Source organism: Falco peregrinus, chromosome 6 (genome assembly GCF_023634155.1).
Source record: "Falco peregrinus isolate bFalPer1 chromosome 6, bFalPer1.pri, whole genome shotgun sequence".
Taxonomy (NCBI): Eukaryota; Metazoa; Chordata; class Aves; order Falconiformes; family Falconidae; genus Falco; species Falco peregrinus.
Window position 1 is genome coordinate 87,833,737 of NC_073726.1, and position 27,263 is coordinate 87,860,999.

Sequence of the window (27,263 nt, forward strand, 5' to 3'; positions counted from 1 at the left end):
AGTTGTCCCGTTCGGTGCTGCAGGACGTCACCACGCAGGGTTTATGCCTGCACGTATGAAGAAGGCAGCACGTACATATATGTTTGTGAGTGTGCTGGGGAGGGGGAGGGGGATTTTTAACAGCCATTTTCACATATTTTCTGATTCCCATTTAGCTCACAGCTCCCACCTACGGTACGTCACCTGTGCATGGCACATACCGACTGCCACGGCAATAGCCCCGCTCCCTCCCGTGCCCACCCCACCCCACGCTTTCTTCATCCATCAGTCCCACTCCTGGCTGCAGCTGGGTGCTGGGGGCTTCGGCTGCTTGGGTGGGAGTGGGGCTGGGGGCTCCCCACCCGCCCCGGCCCCCCAGACACACCCCACCCCTCCCACCCCCTCCGCAGCCCGCAGTGTCCCCTCTCCCCTGTCGCCTCTGTACAGTGGGAAAGTCGTTGGGTAATTGGGTCCAGATTGAAGATTTTAATTATTCATGAGGCTGGCAAGGGACTTGGGGGGTGGGGGGGGGTGGCTGCCCGGGTGGGGGTGGGGTGGGGAGGTGACGAGTCAGGGAGAGCTGGTGAACAATTCTGGGAAGGGTAGGGAGGGAGGCAGGGAGAGGCAGCGTGTGCATGTGTGATGAGCAATAGCTGTGGACCTTACAGTTGCTGCTAACTGCCCTGGTGTGTGTGTGTGTGTGTGTATGTGTGTGTGAGAGAGAGAGAGGGAGAGAGAGAGGGAGGGAGGGAGGGAGTGGAGAGGGTGGGGGGGAGAGATAAGAGAGAGAAGAGGAAAAGGAGAGAGGAGAAGGAAGGAAGAAGAAGGAAGGAAGGGGACAATACGATCATGCTGTGCTGTATGAGAAGAACAAAACAGGTAGAGCTGAAGATTTTTATATTTCTTTCCGTTAAGAAATCCCCCGGGCTGCCGCGTGTCCGTGGGGTGCGTGTCTGCCTGAGTGCGTGAGGGGCTGGGGTAGGGGGGTGGAAATTTCAGCTGCTTTCAGCACACGTCTCTTTTGCAATTCTTTAGCATCTTGCGACTGAAGGCTCTTTTCACACCCTGCAGCGTGACTGTTTTGCCTTTCCGGGGCTGGTGATGTGGGGAAGGGGGGTGGCCTACGTCCACATTTGGGGAGCTACCAGAATCTCCCCTCTATTATTCTTATTATTTTTTAATAGTGGGCAGTTGTATTGCCTAGGATTTTCTGTCTGTGGTTCTGAGGGTGTGGATGGGGGGGGGTGGGGGGTGGAGGGGGGGGGGCAGGGGTGCGGCTGGCAGGAAACGTGATGAGATCTGGCTCTACCTTGGAGATAAAGGAAGCGACTCCTCATCTTATGCCAAAAAAGAAAGGATGCCCAGTGAGCCTTGATCCCTGGTCAGAACGCTTTCTATTGCTCCTGGCTCTGATGAATGGGAGATGCTTTATGTGCATGTGCTGTGAGGGGGCTCGGAGGACAGGTGCATTCATTTTTTTGTGTTACAGCAATCTGAGCAAGAATTAACCTGAAGCTTCTTTTTCTCCAGCCTATGCTATAGTGAAAAATGCAATTAATTAATAACAAAAGCATTAGCCAGGGGAGGGGGAGAGTCACCCTCATTGCAATACCCTTCATAGTACAACCAGTTAGACAACTGTGCACCAGCTGGTAAAGAGACAGAGGACCACGCCTCTGTTAGCTCCGAACTCGGGTGGGATAAGAGAAGCTCACAGTGTGAACCTGTTGGAAACCAGTTCATTCTCTATTGGTACCACCTGGCTTTTGCTGTAAGGGAATTGGGATGATGAGAAGGTTTGGGTGGTGGCTAGTTTTCAGTGCCAAATTTTTTATATCCAAAATGATAATGAAATGGAAAAAAAAAGCTACTTAGATCATTCTCCCCTCACACTTCCCCCTTTTATTTTGTGTGAAAGCCCAAACATGCTCGTGATTAAGAGAGCCTATTTTGGCTAAATCTCTTAGACTTCCTCGGGAAGATGCTGGATTTGTGCAGTTGGAACTTTGAGGCAGGAACTAGCCCCAGATATCTTTGTAAGGCTTTTTAGAAACTTCCCCGAATTACGGATTTGTAGGTAGTGACAAGGAGCTGTGGTCCTTCTTTTGAGCGCAGAACTCAACTCAGTCTTAGGTACGGCACCATACTGATTACTTTCTTTCTATATGGGTACATTTATATATCTCTTACAATATAGCACTGCAGTATTCTGGAGCAATAGCTTAACACACTGATGTGAGTAACTCCAGTTACTGTAGAACAGCACAGAGTTGAAAGAAAATGCAGGTTAAAGTGTGTTTCTGAATGGAGATGTCTGTGTTACCAAACGAAGAAGCAATTTTGTAGAATAATGGGGAGGGGCAGGTGAACGGGATAGGAAGAGACCCTGCATCATCCTGTGTTTTTCCCCAGGCAGGTTTTTCAAATGCTTTGCAATTAATGTTACATTCATTAAAATCTGGAGGGAGGTGGTGGTGGCTGGGTGTGTGTGTGGGGGAACATGTTGCAGCCAGCCAGCGGAGCACATTCAGCTGGCAAACACGGGATGAAAAGAGCAGAGGAGAAGGAAGGCAGACGGGGAGGCAGAGTGACAGAGCAGTGGGCGGAGGTGCACAGCAAATTTTAAAATAAAGTAGGTAGTTCTGGGATTCTTTGGAGTCAGAAGAGAGCTATTGGAGGAGGGGGATAATTTTGCCCATACCATTACAGGTTGGGCATCAAAGCTCCTGAATAATATTCCAATGTAGCTGTTCTTTACATCTCCATGGGTTTACTCCTGTCATTTTAATTCTGACATATTTAGAAATGCATGGCATGCAGGTATCATGAGCGCACACAGTTGTCTCTTCCCACTCTGTACATTAATCCGCCGCATGGTACACACCCCTTTGCGCGTGCATGTGCAGCACACGTCTCCACTCTCTGGTCGTTCGCATCTGTACTACACATATGCACAAGCACATATGCACTCGTTTGCACATGCTTTCTGATCTTTATGCAGCCATACAACCTGAATGTGCCTGCCCGTGCATATTTAGTCGATGTTCCTAGGCTCAGAGCCCAACTCCTGCTCCTGTACCTGAATACACACCACAGTTGCCAAACTGGCAATACAGCAGTTCGCTCAGCAAAGCTGGTGGATACACCAGAGGAAGCTTTAATATGGAGAAGAAAAATACCTCGGTTTTCAGCTTGTGCTCTTCCTCTGTCCCCACCCAGACCTTTCACAGAGAGAAAAAGATGGAATGGGTTCTTCAGCACAGGCAGGAGTTTCCTTCCCAAAATAAAGACAGCTCTCTGCAAATTATTTTTCAGGGGAAGCCCCTGGTGTCCCGCCTTTCTGGCAGCTAAAGAGCAAAATTCTGAAATTACAGGCTTGGGCGTGGAAGAAATCTCTTCACATTTGTGTCTAGGTGTGCGTGTATGTGTCTGTCCTCCCACCCCTCAAAGACAAATATGTTCACACGCTCATACCTTGCAGATTATTCTTTCTTGTGGGTGCGATGCCATTGTGAAGAGTGAAGTATCTGACTGTCTGTGCCCGCCCATGAGAGATGTAGATAGCTCGATGTTGTCATTTCTGCCTACAGTTGATTGCAGCTCTGAATCTGTGCCCACAAAATATTCAGCTGAAAGGTGGCATAACCAAAAGGCTAGGTCGAGCAAATTTTGAAAAAAAATTGAACTTAACCTCTGTTGCCAGCAAGAGATGCAGTCAGTAATACGCAGAGCTGGATAGTTAGGTAGGTGGCTAGAAATGCGAGTGTTGCATGCACCGCATACTAGAACAGATGGACGTTATGGGGATATGTGCTCAGTATTGGATTGCATGAGTGATTAAACAATAACCCGCAAGCAGGTTTCCCACTTGTGGGTGAGATGAGTCTCATTCATCACCAGCCATATCCAACGGCTTCTCCCCATTCTGTCCTCTCCTGCTCACCCCAGTGCTGGAGAGCCAGCGGCTGCAAAGGTTTAAACCTGCCACACCCAGCAAATCAAAGGAGGGAGAGGGGAAGAGGCAGTCTGCATTTCTTTCCCCTTCCACACGAGCAGCATGAATAAACAGGGCTGTACCTCTAAAGATGCAGTTTAATGCAATTGGAGAAAGAGAAAGCATTAGGGAACTGTTCTAGCAATTACAGCCAGCCGGCGAGGTGTCTTGTCATTCCTGGAACTGCAGAGGTGTGCAGGCAGGAGGAAATGGTTGGAGAAAAAAAGAGGGAGAGAAAGATGCGTGCAGAGTTCAGGTTTTCTTTGCCTCAGGTTATTAAAATGTCTCGGACTTCATTTAGAATAACTTAATTATGCCTCACAGTCCAGATGCTTCAAAACTTGCAAGGCATGGTCTTACCTTTAAACACCAACGTGCAGAGAGAAAATGGGGCATTTTAAAGGAAAGGTGTCCAGCCGTGCCCCTCCTCCCTCCACTTGCCAGCGTGGTGTAAATCACCACAGACCATTGACTTCAGGGCAGAGGCACTTCATCTGCACCTGAGGAGAGTCCAGCCACCGCCTCCGCCTTTCTGAGACACACCGAGTGGTTCTTGTGCTGCTTCCAGTAAACAATTGCTGCATGGAAGTTTAATTACTCCAGGTCCTTACTATTTCTCTTCCTGGGGCGATACCCCTGGGATTTCTCCTGAGGAGGGTGTCTCCAGAGAAACACCCCTCCCACCTCCCTGTCCTCCTCTGCTGCCTTTGCTGACTATTAGAGACATTGATTTCTCCTAGATCGCATAATGTAACTGTTCTTAATGGCACAGACAAGCCCCCTCCTAGGGAACTAATTGCAGGCAGAGTTTCCAGGGGAAGAAGGACGGTGGTAATGCTTACTGGGAAAGAAACAGGTCTGTTGATCCAAATTGCCTATTGCCACTTGCTCCTGAATGAGAATCCCAGCAAAAACCAGTCAGGCAGTACCCCCCGGTGTGTGGAGGCCTCCCTGCTGAGGGGGCTTCGTTGCATCTGGTACCTGCCTGTGCCAGGCTGGGTGCACGTGTGCAGCCCAGGGAACTAACATGTATTGTCTGAGGGCTTGTCCTGTCTGAGTGAGGTCAGAGCTGCTCCTGCCTCAGGATAAGAAAATGGGCTGTAGCTCCTGGCTCTGCCCATGCCATGCTGAGATGGTGGGCAGCACCTGAGGATGAGGCATGAGCAGGGCTGCTCCTGCCGTCGCGTGGCTTTGACTGCCTAGAAGGAGAAGGTTTCCTCTCAAGTGCGCTCTCATTTCAGGCCAGCTGTCATGGATTCTGTGATGCCGTCTCAGGATCTAGTAGCCATCCCACACAGACATTCTATTTCTCTCTCCCCATTTCCCAGAGATCAGGAATTCCCCACCGCTGGCAGCTGCCAAGTTGCAAGGCCTTCTTGTGCTGGTGGGAAGGTGAACTGGGCCCTTTGCCCATTGCAAGATGAAAGCAGGCTTGATAGTCGTGCATGGTGTAAATGAAGGATGTGAATACCTGCTTGGGTTCACTGTGAGGCATGTGCTCCCCTCTGACTGCCATCTGCTCCACGTGCAGAGGACATGGGGCACAAGTGGGCTCTGCCTAGTCTTTACCGAGCAGGCATGTCTATGCTGAGGGATCGGTGTATTAAGAGCTAAACCAGCAGGCACAGCCTGAAGATTGCCTCTGCTTTTGGCGGAGATAGTATGAAGCAGAAGCACCAAGTACATATAACCTGAGACCTCTGCGTGCTCCCAGTAGGCTGGTGGTGCGTTACTGACTACTGTTTCTGTCCATGTGTTGCTAGCCCATGCATCCTTCCCTCTGTAAAACTCTCCTGCTATCCCCTCTTCCTGCACATAAATGACTTGCATCTCTTCTGTTGCTTTGGGCTTCCTCCTTACACAGGGAAGACTTTGTTTGGATTTGGGAATGAACGATAGCTCTGATGACACTTCCAGGCTAAAGACACCTAAGGATGGGAAACCTGTTGGTGGCAGCTGTCTGTAGTGATGCCCTTTGGAAATCACGATGCAGTTCCCCTGTTTGCTGTGATTCGGATAAGTCTCAGGGATAGATTTGGCAGCAGTCCATACCTGGCTGCATCTGAGTTTTGAAGGCCCAGTGTCTGGCTGTAAGGCAACAATCATAGCCCAGTAGCTTTACACAGGGGAATGCTGGGCTGCTAAAAGGAGTTTGGTCATCCAGAAAGGCCCAGTCGAAAGTACACATGCCTTGCTGGTGGAAATACCAGAATACCTTGCTCTGGGAATACCAGAGCAGGTATCCATGTGAAACACCTCTCAACATCTGAAGTCCAAACTCAAAGTCTGGAATCCATCCACATTCATTTAATCTATAATTCCAAGATCCTCCTGAGCACACTGGGAGGTGACATGTAACCTCAGAGCTCTGATGGCCTCATGTGGAGAAGGTGTTTATATTTCCTTAGGGCTGTCTCTATCACCTGCTGAGTGTGTGTGTAAAACTCCATGGCTTTTCGTGGTTGCAAGCACCACAGGGCAGTAGTTAGTATATAGGAATTGGTTTCGGGAGAGCTGTTTTCTCTTTCTAGCAGTGCTATTAACCCGCTTTCTGACTTGATCTAAGCAGTTTCTCAGCCTGTCATGGCTGCCTCTGCAAGATGTTCTTTAATTTGAAAACTAAATAATTAGTGTGTGGGGAAAAAAAAAAAAAAAAGAGGATTCAGATGCCCTCAGGTGAGAGCTGCTTTAGACAGGCAAAGCATTGCTTTATCCATCCTCAGTCACTCCTGCAGTGCTGGGATGTTTATTAGCCACTTGAGTTCCTTTAACACAAACCATTGATTTTCTTCCCAGACCCAGGCTTTATTACTATGGGTCAGAGCCTGAGTAGGGCTACAACTTAGTTTTCTCCCTACTATTCACCAGTGTGCTAACTCATCCCCTACCATCACAATGATCCAGCCTTTAGAAACCTACAATATGTGTATGGGGTGGAGGAATAGTGTAATGAAAATAGTGATTTATTTTTTAATATAACAAAAGGAATTTGTTCTTTTGGAGTTACACTGATCCTGCGTCTCCGCCTGTTATTCACTTTGTCTCCTCTCCCCATCTGTTCTGCTCATGTTCCTCCTGCTCCCTTGACCATGCAGTTGTCCTGCTGCTTCTTCTCCTCCAGCTGGGTACCAACCCTCCATTAGGCTGTGCTTCTTGAGGGCTTCTGCTGGCAGCTTCAGCCACTATCACCAAGGTCCTATTCCCTTCACCCTTCCTGGCACTGGTATCAGACTGGAAGCTGGTAGGAGGGAAAACGACATGGGTTCTTCCTTTGTGCTTCCAGTCACTTTTGCAGCTTCCCCAGTTCTCTTCCACTTGGTCAGCTGTTGCAGCTACTGCAAATGAACAGCTACAGACAGAGACAGCAAAGTGATGCATCTTCATCTATCACATTGCTGTTAGCAGAAGTAAAATGTAGCCCACCCCCAGCAGGTGGCTGTGGAGGGGTATGGCTGCTGTAGGAGCAATGCCTGCAGTACAAAGTAGTATCACCATTCCTGCTTTCTTGAGGGTTCATACTTCTTCTGGGCTTGTCCCTTGGCTGCTGATGCCACTGTTGGGTGGCAGGCTGGCACGATGGCCCAAGAGAGCCTGCCTTCCTCCCACCAGGACTGGTTGGCTGTGATGCCTCAAAAGGGAAGCCAGGATGTACTTATATTCTTTTAAATTATAGCCAATAAATGTCAATCCCATTCATTACTCATCTTAATTCTGAAGTTTCTTGAATTAATTCCAGCTATAATCACTGTATATCTCTATTTATAGAAAGCTGGGACATCTCACAATATTTAAGATTTCTCTCTGTAGGAGACACCTTTTTGTAAGGGCTGGTAATTAGTAAAGCTAATAGGCTGTAAAAGAATCCTAGTCACTTGGTTTGAACGCCCCTAAAACTTAGGGGTGGAGGGGAGTGTGTTTGGATCTGAAGCTAGCTCTGAAGCTGTAGGTCAGAGAGCTGCACTGAAATGATGCTTGTGTGCTTCAGAACTGGGGACACCTCTCTCAGGGTCAAGATTTAAATGCTTAGCTTGGTGTGTTGGAGTAGTCAGGCTGGCAGCTTGCGAAAACCTGTACTGGACAGCTGAGCTGGAATCTGTCAGAATGGAGACTTGGCCTGATCAAAGATGCAAAACAGTGGTTTTAAACCTTCCTGCTGTTTGCATTTCCAGTGGAAAACCCAGGGACACTTCAAGCCCTACATAGAGTTTTGAGGACAGAAACTTGCCACAGAAAATTGATGTTTAATGTTGACCATTAAAATTGCAGTCAAAAGCATGCTAAGGATGCAACCAGTCCCACCTAAATCACAGGATCTGGCAAACAGCCTTTCCCTTGTATCCTAACTTCCAGTCAGAACAGCAGCTAGAAGAGATTAAATCCTAAGGAAAGGGCGAATGGAGCAAGGAAAAATATTTCCACCCAAAACAACTGAAGAACTGAAGCTAACCGAAACCTCCATGAAATAGGAAGAAGATGGATAACTTTCACAGGATAGTTAGTATCTGAATCAATACCTGAAACTTCCCCCTTATAGGGTAAAACTAGATGTGAAGCAAAAGGAACCCTCCATTTTGATGTCACTGTACGAGACTCTGTGGAAGACAAAATAATTGACAAATTAGTGAGAAATGAGCCCTAATGGCTTATAGGAACTTTTAGAAAATCTTTTGAAGTTCAGTTAATTCCTCCTTATGTTCTTTGTTTTCTTCCTTTGAGTCATATGATTCCACAGTTCAGGAGGAAGATATCATAAGACAATGCCTTATCTTGCGGAATTTCATTACTTTTTATTTAGGGTGTGCCTGACAAGAGAAGTCTGAAATGTGTCACAGTATTTTACCATTGTTCTGAACTGAGAAATACTTGCCAATCTAAGTTGAACTACCTTCTTAGAGGCGATGGTCATGGGCTGTAGAACTTTAGAGCTTCCTTCCTTTCTAACTGTGGAGGTGCCTAAATTCCTAAGATAATTATGCTTACATCTGGCAAGTCCCCTAAGCATTTAAAGGCTGCTTACTGGCATGGCTACATGATCCTTAGTTTTATAAGCAATAATCAGCTCAATACCGACTTAACAGCTAAACACCTTGGGATCTACAAACCAAGTGTTCTTCCAGTTGCTTTCCCTGCACAGCCAAAATGGGTAAGTTTGACCGAGTACGCCAGTCAAGTGTCTGTGCAGAATGCATCCAAGAGGAAGGGAATGTACTACCTTCCTTTTATCCAGAAAGACTTTGATTATAATCAGAGTATTTACCTAGAGATGTGGTGAATATACCATCTCTGCCCGAGTAGATCTGTACCCCCACCTCCCAGGAAAATGTGCTATTAGGCTATAGAACATACTGGGACCAGTGTTTCCTGGAGACGCTGATCTATTTTGCACAGACAAATAAAATATTAATTGGGCCAGAGCAAAAGGATATCATCCTGACTCTCTACCTTAGTGTTTATGATATTCATGGAGGGGAGGGAAGAGCTTTGGTTAAAGCTTTGCATCATGTGTTTTCAATAAGGCCAAAGCGTTTTATGTTTATTTTGCATGTCTCCAGTAACATGATCAACTGCAAGCTGATGGGTAAAGCAATCAATAGGAGCCACAAAGGAGGAAGATCAGGATCTAGGAAGAGGGCAGAGCAAATTAGGATGTACTGATGGAAGACGGTTGTTTTAAATTGTCCTAGTTTATTTACAAAGCTGATGGAAGCAACCTCTGAACCATGAGCTTTGAATGCTTTGAGGACTCATGAGGGCTGAATGAGGTGTCAGAAAGCTGAAGAAGAACAAGGAGAAGTAAGAAATTACAGACTACTCAGTTTAACTTCATTCCTGGGGAAAAAAATATGGTGGAAATAATCAAATAAAGGAGATTATTAGGAGCCAGCACAGATCTGTCAAGAATAGATCATGTCAAACTAATTTAGCTTTCTTCTGTAACAAGCTTTGTGGATACAGGGGAAGTAGTTGTCATACCTTGTCATTTGTAAGGATTTTGACATTATCTCACAGGCTTTTATCATAAGTGAAGCAAAGAAACATGGTCCAAAGGAAAACATTACAGCAGGGTTGCAGAACTGGTGTAGATAATCCTACTCTATGAGCAATTCTCTACTGATTTTGTGTTGAAACAAGACTGTTGAGAGGGTTGCCACAAGCTTGAGCTGTGGCCTGTTAGTGCTTCATGTTTTCATTAAATACATTGTGCTTTGTATTTTAACTTTGGTCTGGATGACTGTCTAGAGGCAGTGTTCTTTAGAATCTGCAGATGGCATGAAGCAGGTATAGGCTGGTGGAAGTTACTAAAATTCAAGGCAAGCTTGTCAAACCAAGGACCTGATCTGAACAGCATCAGAGTGAATGTGTAGAGGAATGAAGGCAGGTTAATTATCATTGATAATATACAGCTGTGGGCTGGCTTCAGGGGTGGTGGGTTGGCTGATGTAGACAAGGTGCAGCTGTGGCTGGTTCTGTTAAGGGGTTGAGAGCCGATGAAGAGGGAGCAGCCGAGGAAGAAGAAGCAGAGAGAGCATGCGCTCTGCATGAGGAGAGACAAGGAGAAGGCAGCAGAGGGACTAGTATGAAGAGTATGTTGGTATGTGATGGTAAAAAAACCTTGTTGCAGCTTGATAGTTTTGAGAGTGCTGCGACATGAATGTAAAGTGCTCTCTGTGGGAGTGATTAGCAAATTGCAGTCAGCTGTCCATGGAAGCCAACAAGCCAGTTAGCTCTCCTTCAGGAGGGGAGACAGGGTCTCTAGAGGACCACAAGTTCAAAGTTAGTCTAGAATGTCATTCTGTTGTCAAAAGGAGAACATCATCTTACCAGTTTGTGCAAATGGGAGTATAGGCTCTGAGATACAGCTAATAAGGCTTCAGCTCTGATTGAGAACATGTAAGTCTCAGCTGAAGTGTCATGCCTTAGTCTTGTACTGCACTCTAAGGAAGTGTGATCCAGTGAGAGACAGTGCGGGCTGGGATGCTGATAATTGCTGGAGGTCAAGGGAAATATAATTTGTGAGGAAAGACTGAAATTAGGGTTGTTTAACCTAAAAGGAATAAGGCTGAGAGGGGTCAGGATGCTGATCTGGGAAGCGCAATAAAATGGGAGTAATCTGTTCTTCCTGTCCAGGGTAGATGAAACAAGGACTAATGGTCTTTAATGGGACATCAGAGTGATTCAGACTAGCCTTTAGGAAGAGTCCAAAACGATTGTGATGCGCTGGAATAGATGGTTTGAGAAAACTACGGCAGCTCCAATCACCAAAGGGTTATTGGATGTACTTCTGGACCAGAGGATGGACTAAATGGTCTCTCAACACTATTTTGTGTTATTAGTGTCAAATATTCACTGAAGCAGGATCTGGACCCAATCTGTCCTCTTGCAGAAGAGTGCTTAACCAGTAGGCTATAAAGATATATTTACTTCTATGCTCTCTCCCTCTCTGGCTTCATGCTTATTTAATTCGTCCATGAAAAAAAGTCTTAAGAGCTTAAGCAGGAAAAGCTAGGAGCAGCTTACTCTAAACAATCTTCTGTATGAGGAAGGTAAGACTTAATGTCTTTTGAAGTGTAGTAGAGGTGAATTGACATCTCCCATAATTTAAGGAAGCCAGTGTCTCCACTGAGATACTAGATAAATACCTGTCTTCTGCATGCTGTCAGAGAGAAAATATAGTAGGGTGGTTTTTTTTGTTTGTTTTCTTTTTTTTTTTTTTTTTCTGGGCAGGGGTTCAGGGCTTGGAATCTAAAACACTAGATGCCTCCCTGATAAGCAGAGCAAGATGCCTAAACGTAGATGGCTTAGATGCCACTGTCTCTTCAATGTTTGCTAAAGGCATTTGTTTGGTATATTGTGATACTGGGGTGCCTAGTTCTCTCCATATTTTCTAGTGAACTTAAGACTATGGTTTTCCTAGACTTAGCTCCAACATTTGTCTTCTGAACGTGGATGTCTTCTGGATTTCCACACTAAGGTTCCCTTTTCATCATCCTCAGCACAGGATTATTACAAAGGGTTTATCAGTTGGTGGCTTCTTCTGCCAACATGAATTGTCTCAAAGCATTTATATGGCAGCCACTCAGAAATTTCCAGCTGGAGTGCTGTAGCCCTACTAGCACTCACCTTCAGTGCTTAATCCCCTCTGCTCCCATTATGATGTGTCCCAGCGGTTGCTGGGAATACTGAATAAAACATGCTGAGATATAATATTCACCTTCGCTGGATATATTCTCATGCAGCAGAAAAGCTACTGCTGCATGAGAATATAGGACTGAAGCTAACCTGTGGTACCTTCCATTACCACACGCCGAGTCCATACAACCCTCGGGAAGATATCCTTTCTTTGGTTGTTCCAAAGCCTTTACACCGCACAAGGGGGGGTGTGTGTGGAACAAGACACCCTGCCTATAGTCAGGATTACCCAACTTTTTGGGGATGAGATAAATTGTAATAGTCAAAGACAATCTTTTCAACTACATCAAATTTGGATGAGTGTTCCCTGTTTGGATAAGAATTTTCTTGGTAGGGATCTTCTTCAAATAGACACCATGTTTTTTTAATGTGTTACTTGACTGTATCTGTTGAGATTGGAGGAATAAAGCTTTGAAAATGTAAAGAGTTTTGCAACCATTTAATAAACAGCAGTTGCACCTTTATAGTGTAAGGCAAAAGAATGCCACTATGATTTCAAATGGTGAAATTTCCTATTTTCTTCCTTTCTAGTTTACATTTTTAAAATAAAGAGTTTAAACACTTTAGCGTACATTCAGTTTTCAAAGTCAAACACTTAGAGTATAGAGAATTAATTAAAAGGGTTGCCTGTCCATCTTTAATTTGTCTTCTCTCACATATAGGCATAATTATGTGGTCCTTAATTATAAGATCAAATACTGGTAATTTCTTTTTTCAATAGGATCCCTGTCTCATTCAGTGCACAGAATGGACTATACTTACGGACTGAATGAGTTTTGCTGTAAACGAAGGTGTTTTCTATAGGTCTCCTGTTTCATTTACTGCCAGTGATAAAGGTTATATATTGAATTGGGCAGGGGGCTGTTCAAAAACAGAACAATGGTCTCATGTTTTGGCAATTCAAAACTGCCCTGAACAATTAGGCTTTTTCCTGCCTTTTGCTGTGAGTTCCTATGTAATATGAAAAAGCCATATAAATGAGGTTTTCTATGGGTGGCCACTAATTGGTGTGTTCTCATTTTCTGGGTTCTCAGTCTGAGACACCTGGGGTCTGACTTGCAGAAGTGCAGAATCGGCATTGTATGGAGTTCTGCTCTCAACACATACACAACTGGGGAAATGGTAATGCAAGACATGGCAAATTAGGGACCCAAAATTAGTAGGTGCTCTGGCCATTTGACCTCTTTATGTCTGATTTCACTGTCTGTAAAATGGAGATAACAACCCCACCTACCTCCCTCAGAGAACATCCATTAAGGCTCGTGAAGCACTGAGATATTATGGCCAAATAACACCACAGAAAAAGACCATGAGGAAATTAGTATTCTGCATTCGGTGATGGGTTTGAATGATATGTGGCAAATGAGGCACTTTGCCATGCCTGAAATTAGGATAACGGGAAATTACAGAATCACTACCCACTCAGTGAGCTCTGTCTATCCTTTGTAGTAGCTGGGGTGGGGGGAGACTTTCAAGAAAAAAAAAAGATAAGGACTATTTATTATAAGGCACATGCATAAGAGACTCAAAGCAAGGTTTCACAGGTAGCCTCCATTTAATGTTTTCTGCTTCAACCTTTACCATGTGCCCAGAAAGATGCTTGTAAGACAGGCTTTTTATGTAATATATGACTCACGCTACTTTTGTACTTGTGCCTGTGAACGATGGGTTGCAAAATGATTAGGCAAAAATGGGCCAAATGTGTTACCACTGAAACTAGTACTACACTTTTCACTGGTGTCAGAAGATGTCAGCTTAAATCCTTAACAAATCAAGCCTGGTTTTACTCCCTTTGTATATGAGGAAATTGAGGCACAGAAGAAAGTGGAATTATCTACTGAAGTAATTTTGCCTGTTTTCTCTATATACAACCAATAGCTTTTAAACTAGTATTCACTTGCCTTGCATGAATTTATCTGCAAATGACAGGAAAAGCTAGTGTTTGTTCTTCTTCCCTTCTCACCTGGCAGAAATAGCTTGAGTAATGCAAACAATTTGCTTTATTTGCCAGTCACTTTGTATTTGTGACTGTGGGAGTCGGGTGTGTACCTGCCTACAGGACTCTATGGGAGGATCTCCTGAGGAAGGGCAGAGCTGGAGAGCTGAAGAAGCAAGCTGGTCTATGGTATCACAGGTCCTATGTCCCAACCTTGGTGCTGTTTTCATGAAGTTCAGGCTTTTGATTGCTGCCCTGGAGGACCTCCAGATGGGGAGGTTGTGCTTGCACCAGGAAAGGCAGTCTGCATGGAACTCTGTGGAAGCTCCAGACCAGGATGGGTTTAAGAAAGAGGACAGAGCCTTCAAGCTGGGCCTAACAGGGAACCCAAGAAGAGGCAAGAACCTTGGTGATACATGGTCATACACTTTTATTAATGAGAGCCTGCTTGGGGTTTCTCCCTAGTCTGAATGTGCTGTTCTTGTTGCGGAGACTATGGATGTCTGTATTTCCTCCCTTAAAGCTCTGGTGCCCAAGATGGGACAGAGTTTTTCAGGCCAAGCACAGGTGGGATTTTTTCCCACTATTGCTACGTATGCTGGCTGCTGATGGACTGATAAGTTGCCTCCTAGGCTTCTGTGTCCATGAATTATCTCCAGAAAAAAGTTTACTTCTCCCGTGGGAGGCACAAAGCAGCCTAACATTCTCAAGGGAGAGTTTTTCTTAGCAGAGACTGAAATGGAAATACAGAAATTCTAGTACAGAAATTCGGAAGTCCTGGAAAAACAGCAATTCATTAGCACTCTGTAAGCATGGAAGAAGAGCTGCGCTTATGTCTGTTGTCCTAAGATGTGCCAGCATGGCATGACACTGTAAACCTGCCACATCTAATCACTGGTTATGGCTTGAAGCCTATGCCTTATGAGGATACCCTGTCTCCTATTTTGAGGACCTTCTGCTGAGCCTGCCTTCCATGGCAGCTTAAGAAACCCTCCTCCTGCTTCTCTGGAGTTAAACCTCTGGCTGTCAGGACTGATACACAGTTGATGGTCAAGGCAGACTGATCCAGAGAGATACTTCATGGAGGCAGTGTAGGTAGCCAAAAAAGAAGGTCCTGTTGGCAGGTCTGGAGGAAGGATACTGTCCCTCTGCTAGTTAGGAGTGGAACTGGGAGGCTGTCAGTGCAGGGAGGAAAGAGTTCCCTTTGCAAATTGAATTTGTGGTTGTCCCTCTGGGTCAAACGTGATGCACGTTTGCCCAGAAGGTCGTGGAAGTGCAGATCTCGTGTTAGCATTTGTGAGATGGTGCAGATTTGGTAGTCCCTATTGCTCCCAAATCAGGTGGGGTTTCAGCCTACCCCTGGGGCAACTCCTGCTTCTGGTTTTGTCACAAAAGAAGTGTATACTGCTACAGCACAGAAATTTAGGGGGACGCAGAAAATGCACTGGACTAGTCAGGAGATAATTTTGTTGGAAGCATTTACAATCATGTGGCTCCACTGGCGGCTTCTCCCCATGGGAGAAACACAGACCACAGCAGATAATACTGTGTCTTGTAAGCACCCACTCCAGAGCTGAAGGGGCCTTATCAAGCTAAAGTCAGGCTTCCCATCTCGTAAAATGCAGTAAGAGAGCCCACTGGTAGGGCTTGCTTTCTTCTCTTTCTCTTCTGTGGTTCTGACCTGTCCTTGCAGAGAGCAAAATGTGCTCCTTGTTGCTCTGCCTCCTTATATCCAGCCCCATTCAGTTCCATCTTTCACATCTGATTCGTTGCCTCTTAGCTTCACACAGTATGGTACCATTGATGCTGATATCCCCAACCTGTAATTTTTCAACTTCACTCCTGGGTACTTGCCTCTAAGCTTCTCCTGCTGTCAGGCGCAGCAGATGAGCGTATGCCGAGTAGCTCTGAGGGGTACCATACAGAGCGATTCTGCTGTTTGGAAATTTGTTTGTGAAAACTCCGAGCAGCGCAGAAATTCCTGGAGAAGCTAATCAGAATTGGAGATGGGTGCACAGTTTTTAAAAAAACACAAGTTTCAAGTACTGTGGTGTAAACAGGAGGTCAGTTCGCTGCCAGTGGCAGTGAAATAGCGCTCAGTTATACAGAGCGCAGGAAACTGCTGAACGGGATTTCTGTCATTCCTTTGCTCCACTTTTATCAACACCCTGTGCTTTTGCCCTGCAGCACCCCTGCTATTCCAGCTCTGATGTTGCAGGCGAGCTATTGAGTTGCTAAAAACTAGGCTAGGGTATAACTGATCCTTTGAACAAAGTAATTCTCTGTTCAGTAGCTTTTTGTACATATTAAATGATTAAATCTTTAGGGGGCTTTTCCCTGATGCAGTAATTGTGCACTCATTAAATTGCCAGATAAGACTTGCTTTCTATTAATTTATTTTTTGCTAAGAAAAATGTTTCGTTTTCCACTGCTAATCCTTCCTCACCTAATTCAAGGATGGCCAGCTTTTGGCTTTTAAGTCACAGGCAGATACTGAGCGATTGAATTATGACTCCCACAATGGAGATACATCACATTACTGAGAGTACACTACTGATTTTAGGACTGATTTTTTATCAGCATCTCCATGTGGGAGGAAGCTCTTAGTGGCTGCTGAGGCCAACAGATCCCTACGAGCTCTAGGACTCAGCTGGGCACCCAGTCTCATCCCATCCCACACTGGGTGCTGGGACCCTGGGGAGCCACTGCTGTTTTCCACCTGGGAGCTACTTGTTGAAAAATCCCTCACCTTACCTAAGGTACTGAGTAGGGCTGTGGAAGGTTTGGGTGTTTTTAAGATGCTCATGAGGCCAAGAGATTTGAACTCCCATGGTTTAGTTAATTGCATTTTAGAAAGTGAAATCTGGTTAACAGTTGAATTATCCTACGTTACTAGGAGCAGAAACAGATTTAGTTTTCAGCTACAACATAACCTAGTATATGTGTGAAAAAGACCGCAGAGAAACTATGTTAAAAGAAAGTTATTATGGCTGCTAAGTCAAGTATTAAAAAAATAAGCCTATATTGGAAATGCAATTGCCTGCACAACCTCAGCATGATCTCCTCTTGTGAATGTATTTCAGTACACTTCTAATAACAGGAACACGTTTTTCTTTCCAGGGATTCCTGCTGCATTCAGGTCACAGAATGGACAGTGCTCACTTAATGAGCAGTTATTCAATATTTTGTTTTCTCGTAATAAGACAGCGTGTGACCCCACAGCTTTGCTCAATAAATACTATTCAAACTCTGCTCTGAAACCAGAAATACTAATTTTCTCCTGGGTTGTCTTTTGATTCTGAGCACATCCCTAATGTTACTTAGTAAATCTGTCCAACACCCATGTGAGACAGCTGAGTATTTTTACTTCATTTTTTGCAGACGGACAACCGAGGTGCAAAAAGAGAGTTTTGGTCAGTAGGGCTTCCTCATTTTATGTGCTGAATTTGAGAAACGGAGGACCTGACTTTTATTAGTAGCTTTTATTTTCAATTGCACATAGCTGAAAACATCTCCCATTACTGTCAGCTGCAGCTCTGAGTGCTCAGCACTGCTCCAAATCAGATTCAAGGTGTTTGAAGCCAGCTACTCAGAGGTGCAGAACACGCCACTAGGAACCACCCTGTGAAAAGTATGGGCTCCACTAACAGAAGAATTCAGCAGCAAAGGTAGGGCAGTGTCGTAGGACAGCCATCTGTCAGCTGCCCTAATGCTGAGATCTTCTGTTCTCCTTTGCCAAGCCTCTGCTTCTTGCATTTTAACTTTCCAACTTCCAACTGCAAAAAATAGGTGTAATCCCTTTGTACCTGTGAATTTTCTAAGCTTCAAATATCCAGATTTCCTACTAATGCTTTAAGTCATCTTTAAGCTCCTTTGTTTTACTTTGCAATCTTTCAGCAAGTATTTACAAGCCTAGTGCCAAACAGTGGCAAGGTGGTAGCAGGCAATTTACAGAACTGTTCTAACAAATACGATTTATACAGGCAGGAGCCTAGCAGGGTTTTCAGAGAGCCTTGTTGCCTAATTTGCAGTGGTTTCAATTGGATTAAGGCAAGTAGGCATTTGTCAAGAACCCACCATTCGTTCCTTAAAACCTGGTCCTTTACATCTTCTTTCAGTCAAGCTTATGTTGACCCACAAGAGCTAAAGCATAGGATTGTATACTAAAATGTTAATAATTCATGAATGTTTGTAAAGTGCTGTGGGAGTACAATCTGGAAAGCAGGCATCTTGGGGGATGCGTTGTATTTTCTTCAGGCTTCAAAATAATTGCCTCTGCAACCAGAGCAACATATAGGTGGAAACTTTTTTTCCTCTGCTTTGCACTGAGATCAAAATGTTAGTTACCTGAAAGCCCCAATAGGTGCTCCAGTTCTGCACTGAGTACTCTCAGCTGCTACTAAGGCTTATCCCAAAGCCCTGAGTTAGTGACTGGTTTGAAAGAGTACAGGCAGTGTTTGTGCATTTGTACTTCATTCTTTCTGAAAGGGATCAAATTACTCTTGTTGAATTTAATCTGTTTGAAAATATTCTGTATCTAGGATTGATTTCTGATTTCATTTCAGCAGGATTTAGTGAAGTGGTTATGCAAACTGACTTCAGATGGTGGATTTCTTGCAAACTACTCACTCCACGATGTTTATATATATATGTGTGTGTGTGTGAGTGACATCCAGTTTGTTATATAATATGATTTCCTCTCTCTGACTGGGAAGGAGGAAGAAGAAAGAGTTACTAAAAAAAAAAAAAAAGCCACACTCCTGGGCTAAAATTTTAGATAGGTAATCATTCACTATGGTGGAATTTCCATGATTTGTCTATTTTCACGGCTGAGGGACCAGTTATTCTGAAAAGCAGAGTACAACTAATGACATAACCTGGCCACATAATGTAGACATTTGCATATCATAATCTTTGCTTCATTTGAGCAGACCTACAATTTGCTTAACTCCAATGATGTATCTTATGAAGGGCTTAGTATTTTTATTGTTAATGGGTCAATAAATTGTACTGGCAAAAACCAGCCTTGTCCTGTGACTTCCTGAAGAATCATGAATTATGTCTCTCTACCAAGAAATGGCTCTATATATTAGAAGGTGCTAGGACAAAGCAAGCTGGTTCCTATATTATCTGGATTATTTTTCCTCTGCAAACCAATATGCTGACTGTGCCCTTTCTTGTGTTTAGCACACTCCCTTTGTCTTGACTCCTGTTGCTTGTTTCATTGCTTCCTTTCTCAGCACCACAAGGGAGATATATCCCGAGGATGTAGAAATAATAATGCTTGTCATCATCATAAATCCTCATGCATTTGCCTCTTCTCACAGTGGGCACCTCTTCTTTCATCTGGAAGCTCACCATTAGGACAATAGCAGCCTGATGGAAATGCTTGGAGAACTTCTGAAAAGTGTTTGACATCCTTCTGCTCCATCTTGTCCTAGCCTGCTCCAGCTACCCAACTTCTTGACATCCTCAGAAAACTAAATGTGCTGAACAGCATTTGGGGGAGGCTGACAGGAATTACAGCAGTCAGAATTTGGGGGAGGCTGACAGGAATTACAGCAGTCAGACTCAGGACTGTGTTTAACAATCTGTGTGGACTGCTATCTATCTATACGACACTCGGCCATTCACAAGTTCCCCTAAGGTTTTTTCCTTTTTTTTTCTTCTCTTTTTTTCTTTCTTTCTTTTTTTTTTTCTTTTTTTCCTTAAATGCATAGCTATTTTCAGCACCATCCATGTTCATGGCTGCAGCTTTTCCTGCTGCCTTTGGGAGTCTGATCCACACATTGTTATTTTTAGCTATATTGCTAATTATTATTTTTGTGCGTATAGTGTTTCATTATTCATTAAAGCTGGGGAGACATTTTAATCATTTCTCAGTAGAAAAATGTAAATTCAGTAACCAAAGAAAGATCTCTGATTAGGGCTTAAGACTGCGAAGGAAAAGTGATCTGGCAAAGAAGGATGATGTGACAGGTGAGAGCTATTGAGGTATTAAGAAGCGTTACCAAGAAAGCAGAAACAAACTATTCTCAGCATGGACAGGATGCAGGGGGCTGGTCAAAACTCTGGGAGGAACTCTTTAGTTCAACAAAGGAATAAACTGACAGAGAAACCCAGAGAATCATCTTTGGAGGGAATGTCCAAAGACTGGTAAAAAACACTGCTCCTGTATGTGTGTGTTGGGGGGTTTAAAGCAGAAGAAAATCATCCCTGCTGCAGTGTACAGGAGCATCCTAGAGGACCCTGGAGATTTCTAATTATTTACTTTTCAGTGTGTGACAAAGCTGTGTAGTGTGAGGTGACCCTTACTAACAGAAGAGGAAACACTGCACATTTTCTGGTGTTAGTTCGTCTGCGCACACTTCCCAGTGCTTTCTGTCTGGCTTTGCATGTGATCCTATGATTTTCTATTTTTTCTATGAATTTCTATTATATAATAGAGATTCCTATTCCAGAAACTCACAAGTGCTTCTAAGGATGAAAACACTCCTTCAGTATCACATCTGCAGAAGAGCAGGAAGAAGTGGAAGGAGCTTGGTGCACCCTGCCTGCCCAGCCATCCCCTCATCCTTGCCAGGAGTGCCTTTTCCCTCGACATCTCTGCTGGGGGGCTGCTGAGTAAAGCCTTCTACAGGGAGGGCTCCAGGGGTGCCTGGATATACAGGATGGCTGTAGATCACAGGATGGCTGTGCTACAGGTGCACCAGATACAGTGATCTAAACTGTGTGCCTGGGGAAAGCACATTGCAATGTGCAGTGCTTTGAGGCTACTGCTATGCCTCCTGACTGAGGAACGGAAAAAAGCCAGAAGACTTTAGGACCAAGATGTTTAAAGGTTATTGAAGTCCTTTTTAATAATAACTTAAAGATGGTAAGCCCAGGGAGTGAAAAAAGTAGCGAGAAAGAACAGCTCTCCTGCAGCAGAAAGCTTAGGAGAAGCTCTGGGTGACTACTTAAATGTGGCTGTGACATACTAGCCCTTGTAAGTGGTGAATCCAAACACTTGTGGCTTTTTTTTTCCCCTAGCACATTCTATTCAACGTGTTCCTTTTGGCTGGAGGTCTTTTTAGCGCTAACTTAACAGTGTCCACAAAGGGTCTATCGCAGCATACACTGCAGGCTTGCCTTCCCCCTCCCCGCTTTTTCAATAGGGCTGTATACAGCAGAGGAGCAAAGTAGGAAACAAAATGGCTCGAAGCCACGTGTGCATTTCCCATAGCTTGGTGCCAGTCTCTAGAATAAGTGATTAAGCCCTGAGGCTACTGGGTCTGGTGTTCAGCTGCCTGTGGCCCCAAAGGATCTTTCCAATCAAAGCCATGTCTGTGCTCTGGTGACAACCCTACCTGAAGGATGGGAGAGGGGTATGGCACAACATAATGCCTTCGGCACTGTGCCGCTCAGGAGTGACAGCTGCAATCATCGGGCCTGATTCATCAGTTTTATGGACCCTGGAAAGCACTGAAGTTACACAAGCTGAATGTGGTCCCAGGCAGTCACACCCAGGTTCTCAGGTGAAAAAAAGCTGTGTCATACAGGTCCCCTCTGGAGAGCTTTTCAGGTTCTGACAGACACTTATGCCTCCTTTGAGGGTGTTCTCATCCTACACTGGCAGGAGGGAACAGAGAAGAATGCAGCTTAAATATTGCACAATGCTTTACCTTGCTGTGCATCTGAAGCTCTTGCAACGCTATAAACACTAATTCAATTAAGTTCAGAGTCCTTCTGAAATGAAACAATGTCTCCTCTCACAAGTCGTTTGGAGCAGCAGACCGCAGAGGTCTTGTAAAAACTATTCCTAAGTGAAAATGTTACTAAAATCAATGAAATTACACTCCACTTTCACCATCCAACATTGCATTTGGCATTGGCCTTCCAGTAAGATCTCAGTACAACTGTTTGTTAACAAGCTGTACAAAGTTTGGGATAGGAGGAATAGAGAGAGGTGGTATAGGTCTTCTCACGCTTTGCTGTAAGTCAGCGGTATCTAAGAGTTTATGGTAGGACCAGTGACCTGTCTTCTATATCTGATATCTTAAGAGTAGATTTAACTCTTCCCGTTCTCACCCGAACTAGTAACTAAGTGGGGAGGAAATACAAGATCTCTCTCCTTCTTTCTGTGCTTGTACTTCAACCATGTAAGAGGAACCAGGGAAAAAAATGTAGGCCAAGAGTGATTTCACAGAAGGTTTTCTATAAGGTCTCCAGCATCCAAGAGATGCTGCTGTTGTGAAGAATTCAGATCCATGAGAGGAGTCCATGTCTTACCCATTGCTTGTTGTGAATTCATACACACGATGTTGTGAGAGCCCTATCAGCCACCTTGCAGAAAATCTGTGGAGCAAACATCAGTACCAATGGTAGCACTGAAGTAAAGGCGGGTGGAGAAAATGTCCAGGACAAGCCAGAGGAAGAAGTACATGTGGATACATGAGGGCAATCTCTGGGTCAGTCAAGCCCAGGTGGGCATGAAGATCCCCAACATAAATCAATAAACTGAGCTTCTACGACAATCAGAGCCAGCATGCACCACCATCATTCTCTCCTTCCAGCAGCAAGGCTGACACCCTGTCCTAGTGGAGCTGGTGTTAGCGGGGTCAGGCAGTCGCATGGAGCAAGCAGCAGAGCTAGTCCTGGCTGGTAAGGAGAGGCCATGCCACCGAGACCCATGGAACCCGTCAGAACCAGAAACTGAGAAAAAGCCAGCTGCCCCAGTGAGGAGATGGAGCCTATACCAATAGGTAGAAGCCTTTGCTATGGATTCCTTCTCTTTGGGGATAGAAAGTCCTGGTACACACACAGTTCAGCTCTGCAGTGGGGATGTGGGATTGGTCTACCTGGAACAAAAGCTGAATAGGTTATGAAAGAGGATATCTTAGGTGGAGCTGCTTTAGAGCCAGTTTATCAAATTACATAGACCTGCAACTCTGGTTACTTTGGTTTTGCTGGGGGCAGCTCTGGTGATTGGAAAGATTGTGCTCTGCTCCTTGGGGCATGAGGAAGCTGTTGGCTAAAGGTGGTGCTGTGGGTTAGGCTCTCTTTCAGATTAGAAAAACAAAAGACAAAAGTTCATTTCCAGGAGGAAAATGAACAGTGAGAAAGGCAGTGCTGACTTTACTGTCCTTGCCAGATCCTGATCAAGAATCCTTGTTGCTATCTTCTTCAGGTCACCCTGTCATTTCAGGTGGGATACACACCCCTGTCCCCCCTGAAGTTCAACTGCTGTACGTGGCTGTGGGCGCAAGTAGCAGCTATAGGGTTTCACCCCAGCAGTAGCTGCAGTTCAGGACGAGAGAGACCTTTTCTTCTTTGTGCAGGTCTAGGTGTAAAGCAGTGGGGGGTGAAAGATCCTGTAGAAATACCACTGTCCAGATGCTCTGTGGAGCAGAAGTTCACTGTAGAGCCCTGTGAGAAGACAGAGGAGGTGGGAGCAGAGTCAAAATATTTTCCTCATTGAAACCTTAGTTGACTGATGATGGGATGCTGATGGGATGGTCTGTGATAATTGAACAGGATATTCATGAGAGCACCTTGCCTCCCCTGCAGCACCACAGCCAAACGTCAGGTTTCAGGGGCAAGAGTAAGCATCGCCCTTTACGTTTTACAAGTAGGGTGACACAAAGCTACAAGCAAAGGACTGAACAACTTGCATTCCCCACGTGGATTTCCTCTCTCATATCTCCTTGGTGCCTTGGAGAAGCTGCTCCATCTCACTTCCCTCCTCCGCTGTGAGGAGTGGGGGAGCGGGTAAGGCTCAGCCCAGAGCTATCACACTTTGACTCACCCACATCCCAGTCAGCCCGCTTACTGACAGGGGCAGCTCCCCAGCTGAGCACTGTCCAGAGGCTGACACAGGGTCCTCAGGGCCACTGCTAGCCCAGTGCTCATGGAAATGACAGCCAGGGTTGTGCAGCAAGGCGGCTCGGGCCAGAGAGAGTATTGCCCACACCTCTTTCAGCTGTAGCATAGTCAGTCATGCATATCTGCTCCAGGAGACCCTGCTCAGCTATTTAGCTGCCTGTTTTTTCTTGGTATTTCCCACTGTCACACCCTTTGGATGTGGATCAGTGATTCTCTCTCCCTTGCATTCTCCCCTCCTCTGTATCTCATCACTGTCATTGTGCCTCTTACTTATTTGCCTGTCTTCCATTCAGCGCCTTGGCTTTGGACAGGTTTTACCTCTCTTTTTCTTTCCTTTTCTCCTCTTCATTTAGTTCCTTTGTTCTTCCCTCTACTCTCATTCCTTTCCTTCTCTGCCTCGAGCTCTGTCTTCTCCCTCCCGTAGCCTTCCACCCTACCACACCAGCTCCTTGTAGTGCCCCTTCTACCCACCTTGGGTTTCAGCCCCACATCTCCCCTTCCCTGCCCACCCCTGCATGGGCAAAGCCTGGGGATGCACTGGGGTTGGGGGGTGGGGTGGGGGGGAGGGGAGGGGAGATTGCTGCTGCAATAGCAGAGCCCACCCTCTAAGAAGCTTCCCAAACCACTGGGAATTAGTCTGTGCCTTGCTTTCCCTGATTGCTGGGAATGTTTGTTTAACTTCAATGAACTCGCAAATGCTTTCTCAGATTGCCCCCATTTCCAGTGACATAAACTAAAATAATAATAATAATAGAACAAGTACAGCCCTGAGCTTGCCATCAAGCAGGGAGGGAGCTACTTGATGCTTAGCGCTCTCTCATCACTGGATTGAGATATTCCACGGCGTTGGCCGTCACTACTAGAAGGAGGTACCAGAGCAGATTCAAGGTTAACAGGCAGGTTAAAAAGAAGATTCAGAGACTGGATGGACTTGGAACTTGAGCCTTTCATTGTTATTCTGCTGGCTGCAAAAACCATGGGCAAGCCAACAAGGAACACAAGCGGATGCTGAGCTAGTCTAATTGCCCATGGACTGATGGTCCCAGCATAAAACTTCTCACAATTTCTAGATGCATTCAGGGAAGGCCAAGGTAACCTCAGAGACAAGCAGTGGAAGGGCTTGTAGTATCCCTGCCTGCAGTTTACTCAGGCTGGGGACAAGTAGGGATACTTTCCATCCCCAGAGCTGGATGCAGCCCCGTGTTTCCATGGAGGGAATAGGGTAGGAGCTGCAGGACACAAGATACTGCTTCTTGTGGAAATGTTTCTAGGGACCTTGATAAGCCTGGACTTGGAGGAGGCCCAGCAGCTGCCTGCACCAAATCTCAAGGAAGCAGCTCTGAGCCGTAAATTAGCCTCTGGCCCTTGGCTGCAGCTAGAGCAGAAGGAAATGTGTCCAGCCCTCATGGGGGCAGGCACTCTCAGTCACCGGAGGTTAATAGCAATTCCCTGAATTTTTTTGCGGAGTCCCAAACTAAGCAAGCAATAAGAAAGACAGCAAGAGAGAGAAGGGAGGGAGGGAGAGTAATCAATGATTCAGGGTTTCGTTACCCACTGACGGTCAGCAGACCATACGATTCAGAGTCTGAAGATGTTACTTTAAAATAATTCACATAGCAGCAACCATTCTTGCCCAAACTGCCCTGAACAGGACCGCTCAAACCACATAGGTAAAATTTCTTTTCAGTTCAATGACCTCCAAGCTTGTCTACAGCAGAAATCACATATTCTTTGAATGGACTTTTCTAATCAAAGCATAGTTCAAAGGAAATTTTTCACCATGTCCTTTTGCTGAATTTCATCAACATGGTCTATTTTGGGAGTGGATTTACACTGTCAGCTTGGATACCTTCCTGCTTCATTTCCAGGCTTTGGTCCCTTGATCTGAATGCCTGCTGGCTGGCTCCTTCTGGAGCGACACAAGTATTTCCTTCCAAAAAGAAGGCTAGGCACAACTGACAGCATAGTATGTGCCAGGGTCCAACCTGAAGAAAAAGCATAGATGTTGATCGTGCCCAACATCCAAGGCCTTCAACACAGTCCACACAGACCTCGTGTCCTCAAGTGTCCTCACACACTTAGGTCATACCCCAGGATATACACGTGCCCTTGACATTAACTATAAAAGCATCACCTTGGCATGCCACAACCCAGTCCTGTCTCTGGGACTTTGGGTGCTTTGAATTGAAAGATAAGTGAACGTAGAGGAATGAAGGCAGTTAATTATCATTGATAACATACAGCTGTGGGCTGGCTTCAGGGGCGGTGGGTTGGCTGACGTGGATAAGGTGCTGGTGTGGCTGGTTCCTGCTAAGTAGTTAAATAGCTCTGAGGGGTAGGGAAGAGGAGCAGCTAAGGAAGAGAGACCTGGAAGAAGCAGAGGGAGGAGAGAGAGCGCATCCTGGATGTAGGAGAGACAAGGAGAAAGATGCAGCAAAGGCAAGAAGCAGGGTGGACTGGCATGAAGAAATGGCATGGCCAGTAGATGAACTGTTGAAATTTTCTGGGGGATCGGTGGCTGTGCTGGGGCAGGGTGTGAGAACTACTTACTGAAGTTAACATGGTATGGGATGGTAAAAGCCTTGTTGCAGCTGGCTAGTTTTGATAGTGCTGTGACAAGTGAACATGTCCTGTGCTCCACAGAGCCCAGATCAGACCCAAGGCAAGTGTTTTTCCCCAGTGACATCCACGTGCCACTCTGCTCTAGAAAGCATGAGTCCTGGATGTCATCCACTTTGCATCATCTTCAGGGGCAAGGCTCGCTCTTTCAGCCAGTCTGCAAAGGCAGCATAGGCAGTACTGAGTGCCTTTCTGTGTTTAACCACTGGAGCTATAGGAGTTTCAAGGTGGTAGATGACACCATGTTTGACCACCAGCTTAACAGAAGCAGGGTGACAAATATGAGGAAGAGTTACAAAACGGGTGAGAAATGTGTAATGGATTTATTGAGAAGGCACACTGAAAATACCTAAATGGGTCTCACTTGGAGTATTTTCTACCTCTCTTCTCAGTCACCAGTAACATCCACCCATCTGCCTGACCATCATTAGCTTATTCCATTCCAGAAACCATAAAATAGAGGGGAAGTTTCCTACATGTGAAAGGATCTTGAGGAAAGGATGGAAACTCCATTCTTAGAAGACTTGAAACTGGAGGGCTGAAACCTTGCTAGTCATGCCCCGGGGAACCATCCTGCATAAGTCATCAGAGACATGAATTAACCTTTTCTTTCTCGAGGGTGTTTTACCCACTACCACCGTAGTCATCCTGGGGGGAAAAAAAAGGAACTCTGTTTCCTCG

At 45.4% G+C, this 27,263-nt stretch overlaps 1 protein-coding gene across 1 annotated transcript in view; it reads left to right on the forward strand.

Moving 5' to 3' along the window:
• Positions 1 to 583: 583 nt before the first annotated feature.
• Positions 584 to 27,263, forward strand: part of GAP43 (growth associated protein 43) — a 61,431-nt gene continuing 34,751 nt past the window's right edge. Inside the window, exon 1 of the mRNA XM_005239748.3 lies at positions 584 to 858. Within this exon, the coding sequence (XP_005239805.1) occupies positions 829 to 858 (30 nt within the window). The 5' untranslated portion in view covers positions 584 to 828. The remainder of the gene's footprint in view (positions 859 to 27,263) is intronic.